General features: G+C 40.5%; 1 gene segment (V, D, J or C); it reads left to right on the top strand.

Moving 5' to 3' along the window:
* The first annotated feature begins 212 nt into the window (after positions 1-212).
* Positions 213-18,524, top strand: LOC137349341 (Ig heavy chain C region-like). The segment is given in 9 exon segments: positions 213-339; positions 480-767; positions 943-949; positions 2,082-2,131; positions 10,572-10,886; positions 12,360-12,662; positions 12,738-13,055; positions 17,089-17,409; positions 17,807-18,524. Coding segments are annotated over 9 exon segments (2,028 nt in total).
* Positions 18,525-18,767: the final 243 nt, after the last annotated feature.

Below are 18,767 nucleotides of genomic sequence, written 5' to 3'. Positions count from 1 at the left end.
AATGCAAACAAACCCAACACAGCTAACGTGAAGTCTGTTCTATATAAATCTACTGAACTGTTCATGTTAATTGGATGCAGATTTTCCAGTGTGACTACGGATGTGGGAAACAAAATGCAACAGCCCATGGTGAGTTATACTCACTGCTCATGGTCTCTCAAGCCGCCCTATGCAAATCAGCCTAGTCTCCCCAGGTTTATAAGGTCGGTGTTCAGACACACACCGTTACACAGAACAGTCAGTGCTGAGGTCTGGAGCTCACTTTGTTTAAATTGTTCCCTGCTGGTGAACAAACCATGAATATTGTTTGGGTTTCGGTCCTTTTAACCTGGTTACCAAGTAAGTGCTGTTTATTAAAGAGATTACATGTTAATTGCATAAAACTGCGTGGCTGTGTGACATTGTGGAAATTGTCTTACCTTTAAACTCTTGTATTGTTTCAGACAAGCGATGTACTAAATATATTTTTCTCCATTCAGATGCCTTCACTGCAAGAGTGAACCAAACACCAAGAACGGCAACGAGAGAGACAGGCGAATCCCTGACCATTAACTGCGTCTTCACTGATTCTAGCTGTGGTTTGTACGGCACATCTTGGTTCCGGAATAATCCGGGTTCAACAGATTGGGAACGCATAACGATTGGCGGACGATATGTTGAATCAGTCAACAAGGGAGCAAAGTCATTTTCTCTGCAAATCAAGGACCTGACAGTTGAAGACAGTGTCACCTATTACTGCAAAGCGCAAGGCACAGTAATGTGTCTGAGCGTTCACCAATACAAAAACATTTTCCAATCTCCAAGGGAAGAAAATACGAATTGTTTCGCTCTTTTCACTGAAACTTAATTTGCAGCATTGATTCTGAGACTGGAGATGATTTGCAAATAGCTGGTGACAGACCGCGCAGCAAAGACCCCCAAACGGGACAGTTGGATATGCAGAGTCGCTGTTGAACTTACATTTATGCAAGTAAACCTGTTTTTGTACTGGGCTGTACCACTGTGTCGATACTTCAGTAGCCACAGCAATCGAAGAGCTGGTTCCTGTCATTCACAAACTATGAAAACACTATTTTCATTGGAACAAGGGCAATATTTCTCTGATGCTGAAGTATGAAGAGTAGATACTAAGTATTTTGGAGGGATAACACTCTTCATTCTCAGAAAACCTTGGCAAAATGTATTATTTCGGGAATCCGGATTGCAGCATGCGTCTCGACCTGAGTCACTTGTATTGATGTACATGAGACCTTTTTGTACTGAACGCTGTGACTGTGTAACTGCGTATGCACCACAGTAATGAATCTTGAATTCCCACAATACATAAACTTTCCCCACTCTTCTTATTAAGAAGAAAATGCAAATTAACCTCTGAATGGCCAAGAAACCTCATGGTTAAATATTCCTTGTCTCTGTCAGACACTGGCTTGTATATTAAAGCCTTTTCTTTATTCATTGAGGTGATTATTTTATAATTGTTATCATCATATTCATAATAGAGCATTGATGTTTCTCCAGGATTTGTATGAGTGGCTGAGAATTATAAACGTCTAATGGGATTCCAATATAGAGGCAATGATTTGAATCATATTTACTGCATCTTTCAATCAATATCTTGGAATATCTGAAGGATTTTTCTGTGATGTTTGCAACATTGGATTTCTTGTGCTGGTGTGAAATGATGTGCAGCTGCGATGACACAGTGATTCAGGCAACAGCACAAACCTCTCAAACAGTTATTTATTTAACTATTAGTGAATGCGGCTGCATAATGCGATTTCTTCCTCATCGTTGTTACTACACAGAGTTTGAAATCAATTTTAGGTCGACCTTTGTTTGAAATCTATCCCCATTCTCCGATGTTAAATCAGCGGAATGTTTTTTTCAGAGCTACAGGAGTTCACATTGTACATAGAAAATAGCTGGATGGATAGCAACTGACAGGAAAATGAAGATTTATTAATCACTAATATATTCGAATGATCCTTTTGATCAGTGTTACTTTGTTATATTTATTAACGGACCATTGTTTCATTGACCCTTTTTGAACTGGGCTGACTGGGAGCTGACTGACTGTGTAGCTCCAGTTACTACTACGACGGAGCTGGCACCGTGCTGACTGTGAACTCTGGTAAGTCACCTCTCTTGCTACTTTATCACTAAAATCTTTTCGATAGAGGGTAAGAAAAATCAGTGCTCTCGTTCAAAATTGCCTGAACAACAAACGCAATAGCTGCAGTTTTTCAACTGACTCGGTTAGGTTAGCTATCAGTTTATTTGGCTTAAACTTAGAATATATTTTTCAAAAGCGATTTTACCCAAGAATAAATTGAACATGGATTTAATTCTGTAATTTACCTCTCATGTATGACTTTAGATGCTGATCTGAATAGATGATGTTAGTTTCAACAGATAAAACTGACCGAGTCTTCTGAAGTTACTTCCTTACAGAGCTGTCCCTGTATATCCTTAATGTAAACTATTTCAGATTCATAAATTAATGCAATTCTGGGGCGAGAGAAAATTTCTCCAAGCAAGGAGTGGATGAAATTGTATAAACTGCTGTTTACGAATTCTGTGCCACTTCTAAAAACCTTTTTGTATAAAAGAGTATCTGTTCAGTTAATATCGGCACACAACCTGCAAGTACAAATTCTGACATTTGTGACTCTGGATTAAAGGCGCACATGTCAGCGACCTAGAAACTGACCCATTGTCGGGACGAAATTGGTCTCATCCTGTAGCGCAAAACGGGGCATAGTGAATGGACAGCCTGTTAAACAAGGTGGCAGCTATTTTCACTCATTGACTTGGAAAACGTTGCCAAGGTTTTAATTTCAAACTAAGTCAAAGTATCAATGAAACTATCGAGCTTCTGAAAGAGCTTGAACTGTGAACCACAGTGGAAAGTCCATGAGACCTGGTGAAAAACCAACTGCCGATTCACGATGAGCCGCTGTTGTGCTACTGATGTAGACCAATTTCACCCCCTAGACTGTTCTTCTGTTGGAATCCTGGGTATATGGAAACCACTTCCCTGGACACCCATGTTTCAGCTAATAGGAGGGCTCTGTGTATAAGACTGCGCTGAACAGCAGAGAACTTTGAAACTACAGTAGGTTACAGTGTAAAAAGTAGGTTCTCTTTTAAAGTCTGTGTTTGGAAATGAAATAAGTGGTCTCTTTATTTACTGCTTTAAGGAGAATAGTGACGTCTTGAATTACTAACTTATTTTAAATTTGAGGAAGCAGTCTATTTATTTGGAATCTGAGTGCTCGATATTCATCTTGGGCGGTGATGTAAAACGGGTGGGATCGGATCGGATCGGCCGCCCGTTCTATGCAGCGCTTGATATTAAATTCCGTTGTCAACAATGGAACTGAATATCAGGCGCTGCCTTTAACAGGCGCCTGATCCGATAAAGCCTGTTCTGCGCCATCGCCTGAGAAGAATTTCTGGCCCATTGTATTTGAAGGTGAACAGTGTGATACAGATTAGACTAGAAACATTGCTAAGGTACAGCTTTTATCGCAGAGATAGAACATGTCACTTATCAAAAGGAAAAACTCTCGAAGAAGGCAGGCGAGTGGATGGTGAGAAAAGCCGATTGGTTCCATTTCACACCTCGATACATGTTGTTCCTCAATGGAATTACCTCCCAAAACAACCGATACCTCCCAGCTTAAATAAAAAGCAAAAAACTGTCAGCTTTCCGATGTGATATTCCAGGACCAACCACTTTATTCTGTCCGCTACATTAATTCAAAGGTTAATTTGTTTATTTAAAAGTGGTTGCAGAATATTGAACTTAGGAAAATCAAGCGTTAAATGCGGTTCCCTGAGATGAGCAACGGTGATATTTCGAACTAATTTCATTCTTTGCCTCCTCTGCCTGAATACAACGAGTAAAGCAATGGTATTAATATCTGTCAATGGTATTCACATTCACACTATCATAGGCAAATCATTTTATGTGATCTTCCAACTTGCCCAATGATTAAGAATTTACTACTTGCATTGTTGGTGTTGGTCGTTTTCCAGCTAATTAATTTGTTTATTTCCACTTTGTCATTTCATTACTTCCTCTTTGATTGTTTTAAAAAGATGTATATATTTTTCAACCAGTCTTTTGTAAAAGAAAATCACATATGATTGGAGATTTATCTATTTTTCTGTGATATTATTTTTCGCTACCAATATTTTCTAGACTCCTGAACGAGCCCCGCCCAACTCTGCCTATGTTGTGTGCCTTGAATATTTAAATTATATCTGCTTGTTTGTATATTTCACCCTAACACAGCAGAGCGCAAAATATCTCTGGCTCACAGCACATATTGTAAATTCCATTGGGTGCTTCGGAATGTTTTGAACCTATTTGTTTTAGCGATTGCCAAATCCTCGAATTCTGCCACATGATTTTACTGAACTAGTCCCAGCCTTCCACTGTCCCACAGACCAGTTTGCTCTGTGTCTCACTTTTCTTCATTCAAATGAATGGGAATGTCGCACTCCCAGTACCCGCTTTTCAGTCCATTGAAACTTATGGGGTTGGGATTGTGCAAATTCCAGATCTGTGCTAGAAGTGTAGAATCGTAAATCATGCCCCATACTTAATTTCTTGGCCACCTGTAACAGACTGAAGCAGAATCCATCTTTTCCCATTGATCCAGTTCTGAGGAAAGTTTCACAATTTATTTTCACTTCAACACTTCCTATAGTTCCTCAATAAGGTTTATTCACAATTTCTTGAAACCCACATTGTTAGAATTCTCAACTATAACAATATTTATTCAGCAATAGTCAAATTATAAACCGATCCCTCAAATCAGCAATAACTACTTGAATTTATGTCGTGCCTTTAATTTAATTAGAGACACAGGGTTCAGTACTGAGGGAGGATCTAGAAGTAGGAAAAAGCGAGATGAAGACAAGTAGAAGACTTTTAAATTGGAAACATAGGGAAGTAATAAATATCAGCGAGGACAGGACTGATGGTTGATTGGAACTTGGTGCAGCTGGCGACTGTTGGGTAAACTGATGTTTCTGCATTGCAGGAAATAAAGCTGATAAAGGCATGCAGGAAGGGATCAGTTGCAAATTGTCTGAGGTAGTATTGCGGGCAGGTGATGTTAGAGACTGAAGTGGGCGTTCATTGTGTTGAGAGAATATGGGGTGAAAGGATATGAGGCTCTGGTATGAAGAGGATGTAGAGACTGTGAACAGTCTGCTTGTGCCGAAGACAGTGGTCAGGTAGGCCGATAGAACCAGTGGTTAGGGAACAGAGTTAACGACAGGGCCAATTAACAGAGCTGAATCTAACCTGAACAGTTTCTTTAATAGTGTGTCACATTTATATTGAGAAGAAACAATCCCAAACTAGCGTAATAAAGAGATTCTCAGTTCCAACCTTACTTTTACATTATTCCTAGTATATTCACTGAAACGGTCAGAAGTGACATCAAATGAACACTTTGTAATTTTATAATGTTTTCCTCATTTGACAGAAGATTCTGATTTACTGCTGATGAATGAATTAACAATTCATAAATGGCCGCTCTTCTCGGTCACGTTTCTCCATATTGGTTCGTTCTGAACCATCCTGTTGTACTATGTATACCTTGCATCATTGTCTTTGTCGATAACCTGCAAGCTTGCAATGACTGAACGTTAGATGTGAGGATTCCGAAAATATAATAATTAGTATTGGAGATTAGTTTGAACAGAAGTAGATATTGGATTGTAATCAAAAATTGGTAGGTAAAACAGTAAGCATAACAGGAAGTCTTCAAAGATGAGATGTTTCGGCAATAGGGTTGGTGCATTTCCATGAGAGGCAAGGGAAGAGCATCCAAAGATAGAGCTCCATGAAACAGTAAAGCTACAGTGTTGAAATGATACAAAACCGGAAGCTTATGATAATTCAGTAGAGAAGCAAGCTGAGTATAGGAAGTGCAGGGGGAACTGAAAAAGGGAATGGAGGTGAAAAGAAAGAGTATAAGATTAACAGCTAAAATAAAAGGGAACTCAAAAGTCTTTTTATAAACTTATGAATAGTAAAATGATTATCAAATGAAGGGTGGAACTGATTAGGGACCAAAACATATATTTTTGTGGAGTTCGAGGGCTTGGCTGAGGTACTAAATAAATAGTTGCCATTTATCTTTACTAAAACTGAGGATGCTGCCAATGTCACAGCAAATGAGGAGGTAGTAGGGAAAATAGGTTAAGATAGATAAAGATGTGATAATTAAAAGGTTGGCAAAGATTCAAGTAAAAAGTCACCTGGACGGATAGAATGCATCCTAACTTGTTCAGGGAAGTAAGGATGGGCATAGCTGAGGTTCTGGCCGCAATATTCCATTCCTCCTCAGATATTGGAATGGTCCCATAGGACTGGAGAACATAAAATGTTAGACCTTTGTCCAAAATGTGAAGAGTTATAAACCCGACGACTGCAGCCAGTCAGCCTCATGTAGGTGATTGAGAAATTTTTAGAGGCAATAATGTGAGGCAAAATAGATTGACACTTGGGAAAATAAGCGTTAATAATTGACAGCATCTCAGATTTGTTAAAGAAAAATCGTGCTTAACTAATTTGGTTCAGTTCATTGATGGTGTATTGGAAAATGTTGATGAGGGTAGTGTGAATGATGTTGATGTAAATTGAAATTCAAAAGTTGTTTTGATAAAGTACTACATAATAGACTTGTTAGCAAATGTTTAGTCCATGTGATTTTGGGGGCAGCGACTGCGTTGTTACGAGATTAGCCAAGAAACACAAAGCGGGGAGTAGTGGTATACAATTATCTTTCGAACTGGGAACTCGCATACAGTGGTGCCACCCAGCATTATTAATACTACTGCTCTTTTGGATATAAATTAATGACCTGGACTAGAGGATACAGGGCTAATTTCAAAGTTTGGAGATGACATGAAACTTGCTATTGTAGAAAACAGCGACGAAAATATAGACTGATTGATCAAAAAGGCAGACACATGGCAGGTACAATTGAATGAAGAGACGTGTTAAGTGCTGCATTTTGGTAGAAAGAATGAGGAGAGACAATATAAACTAAATGATGCAATTTTTAGGGGGTGCAGGAACGGAGAGACCTGGGTCTGCATGTACACAAATATTTGAAGGTGGCATTTATCATCAGAGACAGAGATTACAAATGCATGGAAGATATGCTGGATCTTAAAAGTCAATGGTTAAGCCCCACCTGGAATTATGTGACCATTTTATGAACCACATTTAAGGAAGGAAATTAAACCCTTAGGAAGGGTGCAGAGGAAATTTACAACAATGGAACCAGTGATGTTAGTTGTGAGGAAGCTTTATTGAAACTGGGATTGTTCCTCTCGGAGCAGGGCATGTTAAGGTAAGATGTAATGGAGCTGCTAAAATCCCGAAATGTTTTGATAGAATAGTTCAGGACAAACTGTTTTCAGTGTCAGAGACGTCAGGAACACGTGGACACAGAGTGAAGAAAAGGAACTGGAGGAGAGATAGAGAGCTTTTTATGTATTGAGTTGTTACGATGTGAAATGCACTGCCTGAAAGCCTAGTGGAAGCTGATTCAATTGTAACTTCCAAAGGTAAGTTGGATAAAAACGTAAAGGGAGAAAATTGCAGAGCTGTGGAGGAAAAGCAGGGACTAGGACGAATTGGATCGTTCCTTCAAAGAGCCAGGCACAGGCACTATCATGGAATGACCTCCTTCTGTGTTGTAGCATTTAGTGACTCTATGATTACAGATGCTCTAAGTTTTATAATGTTGCTTCTTATCTGGCTGCCAATGGTGGGACGTTGGAAATCAGAGATGGGTAAGAGACCAGGATTGGAGAAGGACAGAGATCTCGGAGGGTTTTAATGTTGGAGAAGGTTTCAGAGACAGACATGAGAATTTGACCACAAGGATGATAATTTTAAATTCGAGGTGGTGTACAACTGGAAGCAAATGTATGTCACTAAGCACAGGAGTGATGCATGAACAGGACTTGGTGCAAGTTTGTATCCAGGCAACAGAATTTTGGATCAGCTCAATTTTATGGAGGATGAAAGGTGGGAGGCCGGCTTGGAGAGATTGGAATAGGCGAGGCTGCAGATAGGCGGAGGCAGGGGCGGAGGAAGGAAATCTTACAGATGTGGACGTAAACGGCGTTTGCAGTGACGAGGATATGGGGTCAGAAGTTTATCTTAGGGTCAAATCTGACATCCAGGTTAAGAACAGACTGGTTCCACCTCAGACAGTGACGGCAAAAGACTGAAGTCACTTTGGGAGCAAGTGAAATTTGGGAACTTTTCATGAGAATAAATTATAACAGACATTCAAATTATGAGAGCAAAATACTGTGGATGCTGGAAATCTGAAATAAAAACAAGAAATGCTGGAAATACTCAGCAGGTCTGGCAGCATCTGTGGAGAAAGAAGCTGAGTTAACGTTTCGGGTCAGTGACCCTTCTTCGGAACCCAGTCTTTGGCTGTTGGAGGAAACCGGAACACCCAACAGAAACCCACACGGTCACAGGGAGAACTTGTAAACTGCACCCAGGCAGTACCCAGAACTAAACCCAGGTCGCTGGAGCTGTGAGGCTGCGATGCTAACCATTGCGCCGCTGTGCCACCCGCTCTGTTTCAAAAACAATTCCCTGTAAAGTTAAGAAATCAATTTGCTCCATAAGCACACAAATCAAAACAGATTATTGGTAACAAACAACAACAACAACAACTTGCATTTATATAGCGCTTTTTAATGTAATAGAATGTACAAGGCACCTCACAAAAACGTTATAAAACAAAATTTGACAACGACCCACATAAGGTGATATTACAGTGCATGGCCAAAAGCTTTGTCAAGGAGAAAGGTTTTAAGGAGTACCTGAAAGAAATAAAGAGAGGTAAAGAGGCAGAGAAAATTAGGAGGGATTTCAGAAAGGCAGCTGAAGGCATGGACACCAACTGTGGAACAATTAAGATTGGCGCTGCTCAAGAGGCCAGAATTAGATGAACGCGGATATCTCGGAGAGTTGTGGAACTGGAGGAGATTACAGAGGTAAGGATGGGCGAGGCCATGAGGGACTTGAAGGCAGTGATGAGAATTTTCAAATCAAAGGGTTGGTTGATCGAGGCACCATGTAGGTCAGCCAGCACAATGATGGTGTGTGAACAGGACTTGGTGTGATTAAGAAACGGTCAGCAGAGTTTTGGATGACCTTACTTTTAGGGAGTATGGGCAGGAGTGCATTGCAACGGTCGAGTCTATAAGGTAACATAGGCAAGAAGGACGTTTTCAGCAGCAGAAGAGCTGAGGCAGGGGCGAAGTCATGTCACATTATGGAGGTGGAAATAGGCGGTTTTAGTGATGGGGAGTACGTATATGTGGTCAGAAGCTGATCTACTAGTCAAATATGACATCAAAGTGGCAAACGGCTTGGTTTACCTGGAGACAGTTGCAAGAGAGAGAAATGAAGTCAGTAGCGAGGGAATGGACTTTACAGCAGGAACTGAAGACAATGGCTTTTGTCTTCCCAATATTTAGTTGGAGTAAATTTCTGCTCATCCACTATTGGAAGTTGAACTAACAGTCTGACAATTTAGAGACAGTGAAGGAGTCAAGAGAAGTGGTGGTGAGGGGGAGCTGGGTATTGTTAGTAGACATGTAAAAACTATTGTGTCGTTGAAGGGCTGCATGTAGATAAGAAATACGAGGAGGAATGGGGGAAATAATAAAGGATATACATTTAATATCTGACCATCACTGCACCCACATCAAGGGTGAGGATAATTTTGCCCCAGCGCATTGATCATTCTTTATTCAGAAATTAACAACTTATAAAAATAAATGAATGTTCATTCAATATCTAAACTTCTTTCTCCCAACACGCCCACTGTGATATCCCTACATTTCTTACCAATTTCAATAGCCACAGCCACACCAACAGAAAATTGCAATGTGATAAACACAGAGGCATTGGATAAGTAGCAACTGCCCCTGGAAACCTCCTTTATCAGACTGGGGCCTTGGACTTGTCCTATCCCGTAATATGTCTTCACAAACAAGCAATCCCTATATAACACAACTCATAGAACAGCAATATATTGTGATCTTGAATGTAAATGGATCAGTGACATTTCAGAAGCCGTTTAAAAAAAAAGTAATTTCTTATATGCCATCTATTTGTATTAAACTTTGCTCAGGCAGTGGTTGTCAGCCAATCATATTATCTTAAGAATCAATAGCTGGCCTCTAATTTTGAAAATATTTCACAGCAATACAAAGGAAAATAAAACAAATGACAATTAACCAGAGACCATGATTTCAATAAACAAATGAAGACTTGAATTTCAATCGGGTCTTTCACGCCCTCAGTACGTCCAAACGCTTTTTGAAGAGTAGTCACTATTGGAATGTATGAAACGCGCACAGCAAGATCCCACAAATAGCAATGTGATAATGATGAGATCATCAGTTTTAGGTGTTGGTTGAAGGATAAATGCCGGCCGGGAAATGAGGGAAATGGTCTTCTCATAATTATAGAAGGGAGTAAAATATCCTTGTAATTCTAGGACCTGCTCCACCAACGATCAATCTCCTCTACTCTGCAACTGACGAACTGAGAATAAAAGGGTTGGTACAACTGTTTTGCCTCATCAGTGAATACAAACCAGAAAGCATTACAGTCAGCTGGGAGAAGAATGGAAACTCCATACAGTCTGGCTTTACCACCACATCCCCAACTAAAACATCGAATGGAGATTTTAGCTCCAGAAGCATCCTTAAAGTGCCCCTACAGGAATGGAGTAGCGGTTCTGTGTACAGCTGCCAAGTATCCCATTCTGCAACCAACAGTGTACAGCGGAAAGACATTAGATCAAAATCAGGTGAGGAAATGAAACCAATTCAGAAGCTTGCACGAGTGAAGTATTCCCACTTTCTGTATCAATATTGGATTAGTTGGGATGTTATTGTGACCATTTATCGATGAGGATTAAACATTCCTGAACTGGTCCAGTGAGTGACATCTGTACCAGTTCATGGTGTACTGGAATTCTATAGTAAAAATTGTTGGGAATGTTTCAGCAGCAACGTCCGAGCTACCTGAAGCTGTTCTTTCAAAGAGCCAGCACAGGCACGATGGACCGAATGGCCTCCTTCTGTGTTATATCATTCCCGATTTCAGCGGCAATGACTGAAGTACTGGATGGTGCTCACTGTCAGGCTAGTATTGCAAAAGGCACTAAGATGTCTTGACATGAATATGATGCTGTGGTCAATGTAACGCATCGAACATAATCTTTTACGATATTAGGAATAATTTATAAAGATCGTCTCACATCCCATTTAATTAATTCACCAAATCAATCCAGGTGAAACAGGACAGAAATACAGATCAAAAGCGTATCTTTAGAAAATAATGGATCAAATTTCACAGTACGGTTCAGTTACTCGTTACATTTCTGAGGATTTATTATATCTGCTGCTGCATTCGGTACAAAATTGTGTAAATAAAATGAAATAGGTGAGATTGGGACAGAGAAAGTAAGAACAGTGAGTGAGAGAGGGATAGACATTGAGAGAGAACTGCTCCTAAATTAAAGAGACAGATATGATCAGAAAACCGAAATAAAACAACAAACGGTTCTTTCTTTTAAATATTTTATTTAAAACGACATGTGTAAGAGCCAGGGAAATACGACTATTTGGACAACAATTCTAGGGAGTCATCAAACACGATCGGCCCAATTCATTTGTCTATTTCTCTCTTTCTTTCTCTCTCCATCTCCCTCAGGTTTTCTCTCTGTGTCTGTCACCCTCCCACTTTATAACCCACTGTCTCTCTCTCACACTCCGTTTCCATGTCGCTGCATGTTTTTTTAAAAATCTCTGTTGGTGTCTGGCTGTTGGACTCCCTTTATCTCTTTCTCTCCCCTCTCTCTTTATTTCTCTGCCTCTCACTCTTTCTCTGATGGTCTCTCCATCCCACTCTTTCTGCTGTTACCTCTCTCTCTGCTGCTCTGTCCCTGCCTGTCTCTCCCTATCGATTTCTCTCTCTCTTGTCCTGTTCCTGATGCTCATTATCTCTGTGTTGCTCTCTGTTTTGTCGGTTTGTCTCTTTGTATCCAGCTCTCTTTTTGTCTCTCTGCCTGTCATTCAGTATAAATTATTTTTTCAAATTAGTGGTTCAACTCAAACTGTGCATAAACAACAGAATGATGTTTTAAATTCAATAATAATCAGTGAAAATATGCTCATCAGCTATCAATTGTCACTGAAATTAAATTCTTCCTAAACAAACGGATTTGTCAACCTTAACGCATTGTCCTGTTTCTGAATCTCTCGTTTCTCACTGACAGAAATCACAGTATTTCTCAGAGATCCCTCCATTGAAGATATCTGGATCAATAAGACTGCCGCCCTGTTGTGTGAAGTGGTCTCTACAGTTCCCACTGAGATTGCGATCTCTTGGACAGTTGATGGTAAGATGAGGATTGAAGGAGTTCAAATCGAAGCAGCTACAAAGGATGGAAACCAGTACCTGACAATCAGCCACTTGACAAGCAGCGTGGAAGAGTGGGATAGCGGGGTTGAATACTCATGCTCAGCACATGGGGGCCAATCATCAAATCCGGTAACAAAACAAACAAGAAAGACAAAAGGTGGGTAAAAATATATCACCCTGTTTTTAAATGACAGTGGAAGGAAGACTAACCCTGGTTCAAATTCTGTTACAGTCGAGCCAATACAGCCAAAGGTCCGCCTCCTGCCTCCATCACCAGAGGAGATTCAAAATACCAGCACCGCCATTCTCACATGCTTGATAAGAGGATTCTATCCTGATAAAATCACCGTTTCCTGGGAGAAGGACGGAGTTGCTTTAAACTCGAACGTCACCAGTTTCCCCACTGCTCTTGAACAGGACCAGAGCTTCAGCACAAGCAGCCTTCTCATTTTACCTGCAGCTGAATGGAAAAAGGGAGAAACATACACCTGTTCTGCCTCACATCCACCTTCAGACTCTACCGTGAAGAGGGCCATCAGCAACCCGGAAGGTAAGGGCAGTTACACAATATATACTCACACAATCAGTGCTTTGTACTTAATCTAAAGGCAACATCAAACAACGGGGGCACTGGTGATCAGATTCCTCTAGTTGTAGGAACAGCAAAATGTGTGGATAACAATTAATGCAGCCTTAACTCACAGGCCACACGGAGACAATAAAATGATCAGCACTCAGTGTGTGCGCCGCTATATACATGTGAGGACCCAATGGTAAGAATGAAGTAGGAGAAGGATTTCTCCAACTTCACTGTACGGTTCACTGGTGATTGTTGGCTATCTTTAAACAGCAATAAACAGTAGCTCAAAATGCATAGAGTTCCATAATGTGGGAAGAAGACTTTGGGTGCTGTTTACTTCGTTCTGTACTGCTGTATTTAAGTCCGACACAACACTGAGTGCCGGCAGTCAGTTAAAAGCCAAAAACAACCAGTTATCAGGCGACTCAGCCAATTTTGTCAGTAGCTTTTTGCATTTCAATTACTCATATCTTCTGCACCGCCAGGGTTAGAGGTCATAGGAGGAGTCTAATAACGTCATCATGAACAGAATCCAATGCTGTGACCTTTTGTTTTGATGAGTGTAAACTAAACTGTTTTCATTTCTGATTGTTTTTATTCCAATCGAATTACAAATAATGAGGTGTATTGGAACCCACTACGTTCTGGCTACGGGGCTGCAACTGACCTCCAGCACCAGTCAGTCTGATGCGTGAACGTCTGCAGCATGAGAACGGGAACAATTTGTCCCAATTAAATTCCAGTCAGAGGAATTCCTGATCTGTGGAATAAATGATTGGAAATATTATTTGCACAATAATAGCCCCACCACCTCCGTGTGAAGGATGAAGAAGCAATAAACTTCCCTGGATCTGGGGTTGGATACCGTTTCTTGCTGAGTTCGTTGATTTCACCTGATGATGTTCGGGGCCTGAAATTGGTCTTAGTGTCCCTAGATTCACGAAACAGCAATAGTGCGTGGTTCCACTCGTGATCTATGGTAAATGCGTGTGTGCTATTTCTGGGAAGAAGAAGAGAGGACTTGGCTGCAATGTCCTCACGGTACAACAACCTGCTGATATTTGCTGTGTTTCAGACGCAGTCATAAACACTAACAAACAAGCTTCTAGCATTGGTGAGGACCCCGACACTGTAGTAGTCAGCTTTGCAGACCAAAAACGCCCTATGTCCTGCCACCAGACCTCGCTGAGTTGACGAATCTCAACTGCTGGCTTTTTGGCAGATGCAATGGCCTAGATACATCCGGGTTCCTGAGGCTAACCCCATTGTTTCCTCTTAAATAGGGTTATATAGAATATACAGCACAGAAACAGTCCATTCGGCCCAATAAGTCCAGGCAAGCGTTTATGCTTCACTCAAGTCTTCCTTCGGTATTTCCCCATTTAACTCTTTGAACATAACGCTCCATTGCTATCTCCTTCATATGCTTGGCTAGAGTCCAGTTAAATACAATTATACTGTTCGCTTCAACCACTCCTTGTGGTCGGGAGTTCCCTATTTTCACCTTTCTCTAGATAAAGAAGCTTGTTCTGAATGCCCTATTGAATTGCTTGGTGACTACCTTATGTTAATGGCCACTAGCTTTGCTCTTTCCCAAGTGGAAAACTTCACTGGGCCTACTCGACCAAACCTTTCATAATGAAAAATAAAACAATATTAGAGAACCCCTCAGCCTTCTCATTTCAGCAGAAAAGACACCTAGCCTGTTCAATCTCTCCTGAAATGTATACCCCCGTATTGATGTTGTCATCCTTGTAAATAATGTTTGCGCCCTCTCTAATGCCTCTGCATCATTTTTTCAATATATGACAAGCACACTGTGCGCAGTAATCCAGGTGTAGTCAAATCAAGGTTCGATGCAGTTTTAGTGTAACTTCTTTACCTTTCAATTCTAGTTTTTTTTATGACCTTGTTAATCTGCGTTTCTAGTTGTAATGATTTATGGATCTGTAATCCCAGATCCATTTGCTCCTCTTCCACATTTATATTCTTATTTTCTAAGTAATATGCCACCTCTTTTACTTTCTTGGTGAAATGCAATACTCTGCATTTATTTATGTCAAATTCATTTGCCAATTATTTCTCCATACTGCAAGTATCTTCATATCTTCTTGCAATTTGTTGCAGTCCTCCTCAACATTGGCTATTCGCCTGAATTTGGTGTAATCCACAAATTTAGAAATTGGATTTCTGATTTTATCATCCCAAACATTAATGGCCCTCCGATCTGAGGAGGTCAGGTGGAGTTCGATGTGTTTGCACCTCTGCTGAGGGAAGGACCGGACGGGGCTCTGATGTTGTTGCTGTAGGATAGGCTGTTGGCATTCACATTTTCTGCTGATCTACTCAGAGTGTCCAATCGTGAGAGGTACTCAAGGCAACCGATTCAGTGGAGCCTGTACTGGAGTAACAATGACAGCAGGCATTTATATAGCACTTTTAAACGCCTCGTGCCTCTTCACAGAAATTGATAGGAAGTGAATCTAAATGTGCACGCTGTCTTTGTTTTAGAATGCTGAGGTGAAGATTTGAGTGTTGAAATCAGCCCAAGTCCTACACATGACATTTCTGCTTGTCGTTGCCTCAACATATCTCAGGGTTGAAACTCAGTTTGCTGTTCAAACCAATGGAGATGATTCATTTTATTACAATCAGTCATCTGACATTCTCACTTTTTTGTGCCTTCCTTTTTCCTTTTTCTGCCAAAAATAGCAACTTTTGGAAATGAAAGTAAGATCAAATCCCTTCAGATAAGAGGGTTCTTGTAACATACACCATGAAATATTCTTCACTCATTTTATGAAGGGATGTTAATTTAATGGGATGAAATCAGGGATCCCAGTGAGTAGACAAATACATGTTTACATCTGCCAATCTGGAAGGAGAGCCAATGGGAATGATGAGAATCCAGAAACAGTTTGCACAGCACTCCCTTCTGAAACATCATTGAGAGAAATTCACCAATTTTAGTGTAGATTAGAAAAAAAAAGTAACAATGTTGGACATGCGCAATAAATATGTAACTTTGGTCCCTTGTAGAGATCTTGAGAATTTCAGAGATGACATCCTCGCTGAATATAATGACGGTGGTTTCGATAATGTTCAGAGAAACAAATTTAACTTTTAGTGAAAACAAAGGAGAATGCTTATTCATTTAGATTTCATGCCATGTATAAAGAAAGTAATGATTCTTATGGTCAGAGTGACTATTTTACTTTAAAAACTGAAGGTATGTTTTCCAATATCTTTAGCATTTATCTCAATTTTGTAAACGTCTGGATACTAGAGAAAACCTTTCCACTGTCACTGATGTCAATATTGTGTACCTCTGGGCCAGGTATATCATCGTAAAATTATAGACTTCCTCACGTTACACACTTAAACAATGGTGTCTTTAATCTCAGCCTTCCAGCAATGCTCCTTCCTAGACCAGAGTGGTGGTTTTCACGTTTTCCTAAATACATTGTAGCTTTTAAGTGACGAGCGAAATCGGTGTCAAATGATGTAGAACATCTGCTTGTTGGTTTTGAGGCCACGCTTCCATTCATTGCTCAGGCAGAGACAAGTTCATTTCAACCCAAATGCTTGGACTGAAAAAGAGGAGAATTTTAGTCACTTTATAGGAGGTATGTTGAACCCACCACATTCAGGACACAGGGCTGCAATTGACCTCTAGCATCAGTCAGTCAGTCTGATGTGTGAACCTTTGCAGCATGAGAGCAGGGACAATTAGTCCCAATTAAATCCCAGTCAGAGGAATTCCCGATTTGTGGAATTAATAATCGGAAATATTTTTGCGGACATCATCCAGAAAAGCCAGGAGATGAAAGCAACAAGACCAGAAAGGCGCTGCATCTTATTAGCTAAACAGAAACAATCTGAGAAAAGTCCTAACCTACTCCAGTAAGTAGAATTATTTTATATCTCTTGGACTATGTTGTTGTTGTTGTCACCTGTGAATTCAACATGACAGCTTGAAATAACCATTCCCTCTTCTCTCCAGATGATTGTCATGAGGCAGACATTTCTGTCAATATATTGAACCCCCTCTTTGAAGAGATTTGGACTCAACGAACGGCGACCATTGTTTGTGAAATCCTTTACAGCGACTTAGAAAGCGTCATCGTGTCCTGGCAAGTGGATGGGAGTGGGAGAACGGAAGGAGTCGAGACTCAGAGTCCCGAGTGGAATGGAAGCAAATTCGCCATCGTTAGTAAACTAAAAGTCACTGCGGCAGAGTGGGACAGTGGGGTGGAATACGTCTGCTTCATAGAGGACAGCGAATTACCAACACCAGTGAAAACTTCCACCAGGAAAGTAAAGGGTAAGCACAGATAATACTCGGTCAGATGATAAATGATGTTAACAAATACCCAGTTTCTTCACTAAATGTTCCTATGTCATCTGGGACCTGGGAAGTCACCAGACGGGTAAAAAATAGTATGAAAAAATAGAAGCGGTTTGACACTGTTGCATCCTAACAGCGTCAGTGCTTTTTGATTGTCTCCAACTCTTTGCAATCTAACGTCAGACCACATTGAAAAACCACCAAAATAAAGAAAATTAAAGGCACCCATGAACAAGTAGAGAAATATGTAAACTCTCACAGTTCAGAAACTATTCCAAATGCCCGAATGCACATTATTTCCAGAAAAGGGGAACATGAAGTGAAGACTGAAGAAGAAACAGACTCAGTTTAACCAATATTTCTCTCTTTACAGTTGGTGAAATGCATCCTCCTAAAGTCTACGTTCTACTTCCATCAGCGGAAGAGATAGGCACTGAGCAGACGGCTACTCTGGTGTGTCTAGTCACTGGTTTTTATCCTGCTGAGATTTACATCGCTTGGATGGCCAATGACACCCTTTTGGATTCAGGTTCTCCTAGCCAAGCAGAGATCGAGAAGAGAAATGGTTCCAGCTCCATTGCCAGCAGATTGAAACTCACTGCAGTGGAGTGGAACAGCGGCACCACGTACACCTGTTTAGTGGGACACCCGTCCCTCCAAAGGGATTTACGCAGAAGCATAAATAAATCTTATGGTAAACCTACTTCAGTTAATGTTTCACTTGTCCTATCTGACAGTGTTAAATCATGTACATAACCCAGTGTGGGTGAATATCTGTTTCCCATAGATGTGTTACTGTTGTGATGTTCATAACTGTTTGAGTATCTGAGTCAGTGAATCTCCTGTTTATCACATGTCACTGTCACCCTCTATGTCGACGAATAATTGTTGAGATATTTCAGTAATATATGAAACCATATCAGTCAATGAAGGATAGTTATGGTTAGAATCCGATAACCCTGGATAACCTTAACACAGCTGCAATCGTTTTGAAGATCCCTTGAAGGGTTTAGTGATGTTATTGGATGAATAGGAAATTGTGCTTTAGTCTGTATGTGGATCCGCTAATTGCAATAAATGCTGAATGAAAACTTGCTGGCTCCCCTATTTGTCGTTTGTGTGCATGTTACTTTCACGATCTTCATTTTAAACTTGATCCAAATATGCATGATATACATTGTCTAATCTTCCAGCTGTGCAACACGTTTCCATTCCCCCATTTTTAGAGATACAAAGGGTGCTTTCAAACAGATTACACTACTCCTTACCGTGTTTGCAGCTTCCAGAGCTCTTGTGGTTTACATTTGGCCAATTATGTATCTAGTTGTAAATCG

This window comes from Heterodontus francisci, chromosome 34 (genome assembly GCF_036365525.1).
Source record: "Heterodontus francisci isolate sHetFra1 chromosome 34, sHetFra1.hap1, whole genome shotgun sequence".
Lineage (NCBI taxonomy): Eukaryota > Metazoa > Chordata > Chondrichthyes > Heterodontiformes > Heterodontidae > Heterodontus > Heterodontus francisci.
Note: the sequence above shows the minus strand (reverse complement) of the source record. Positions and strands in the feature narration are given on the sequence as shown.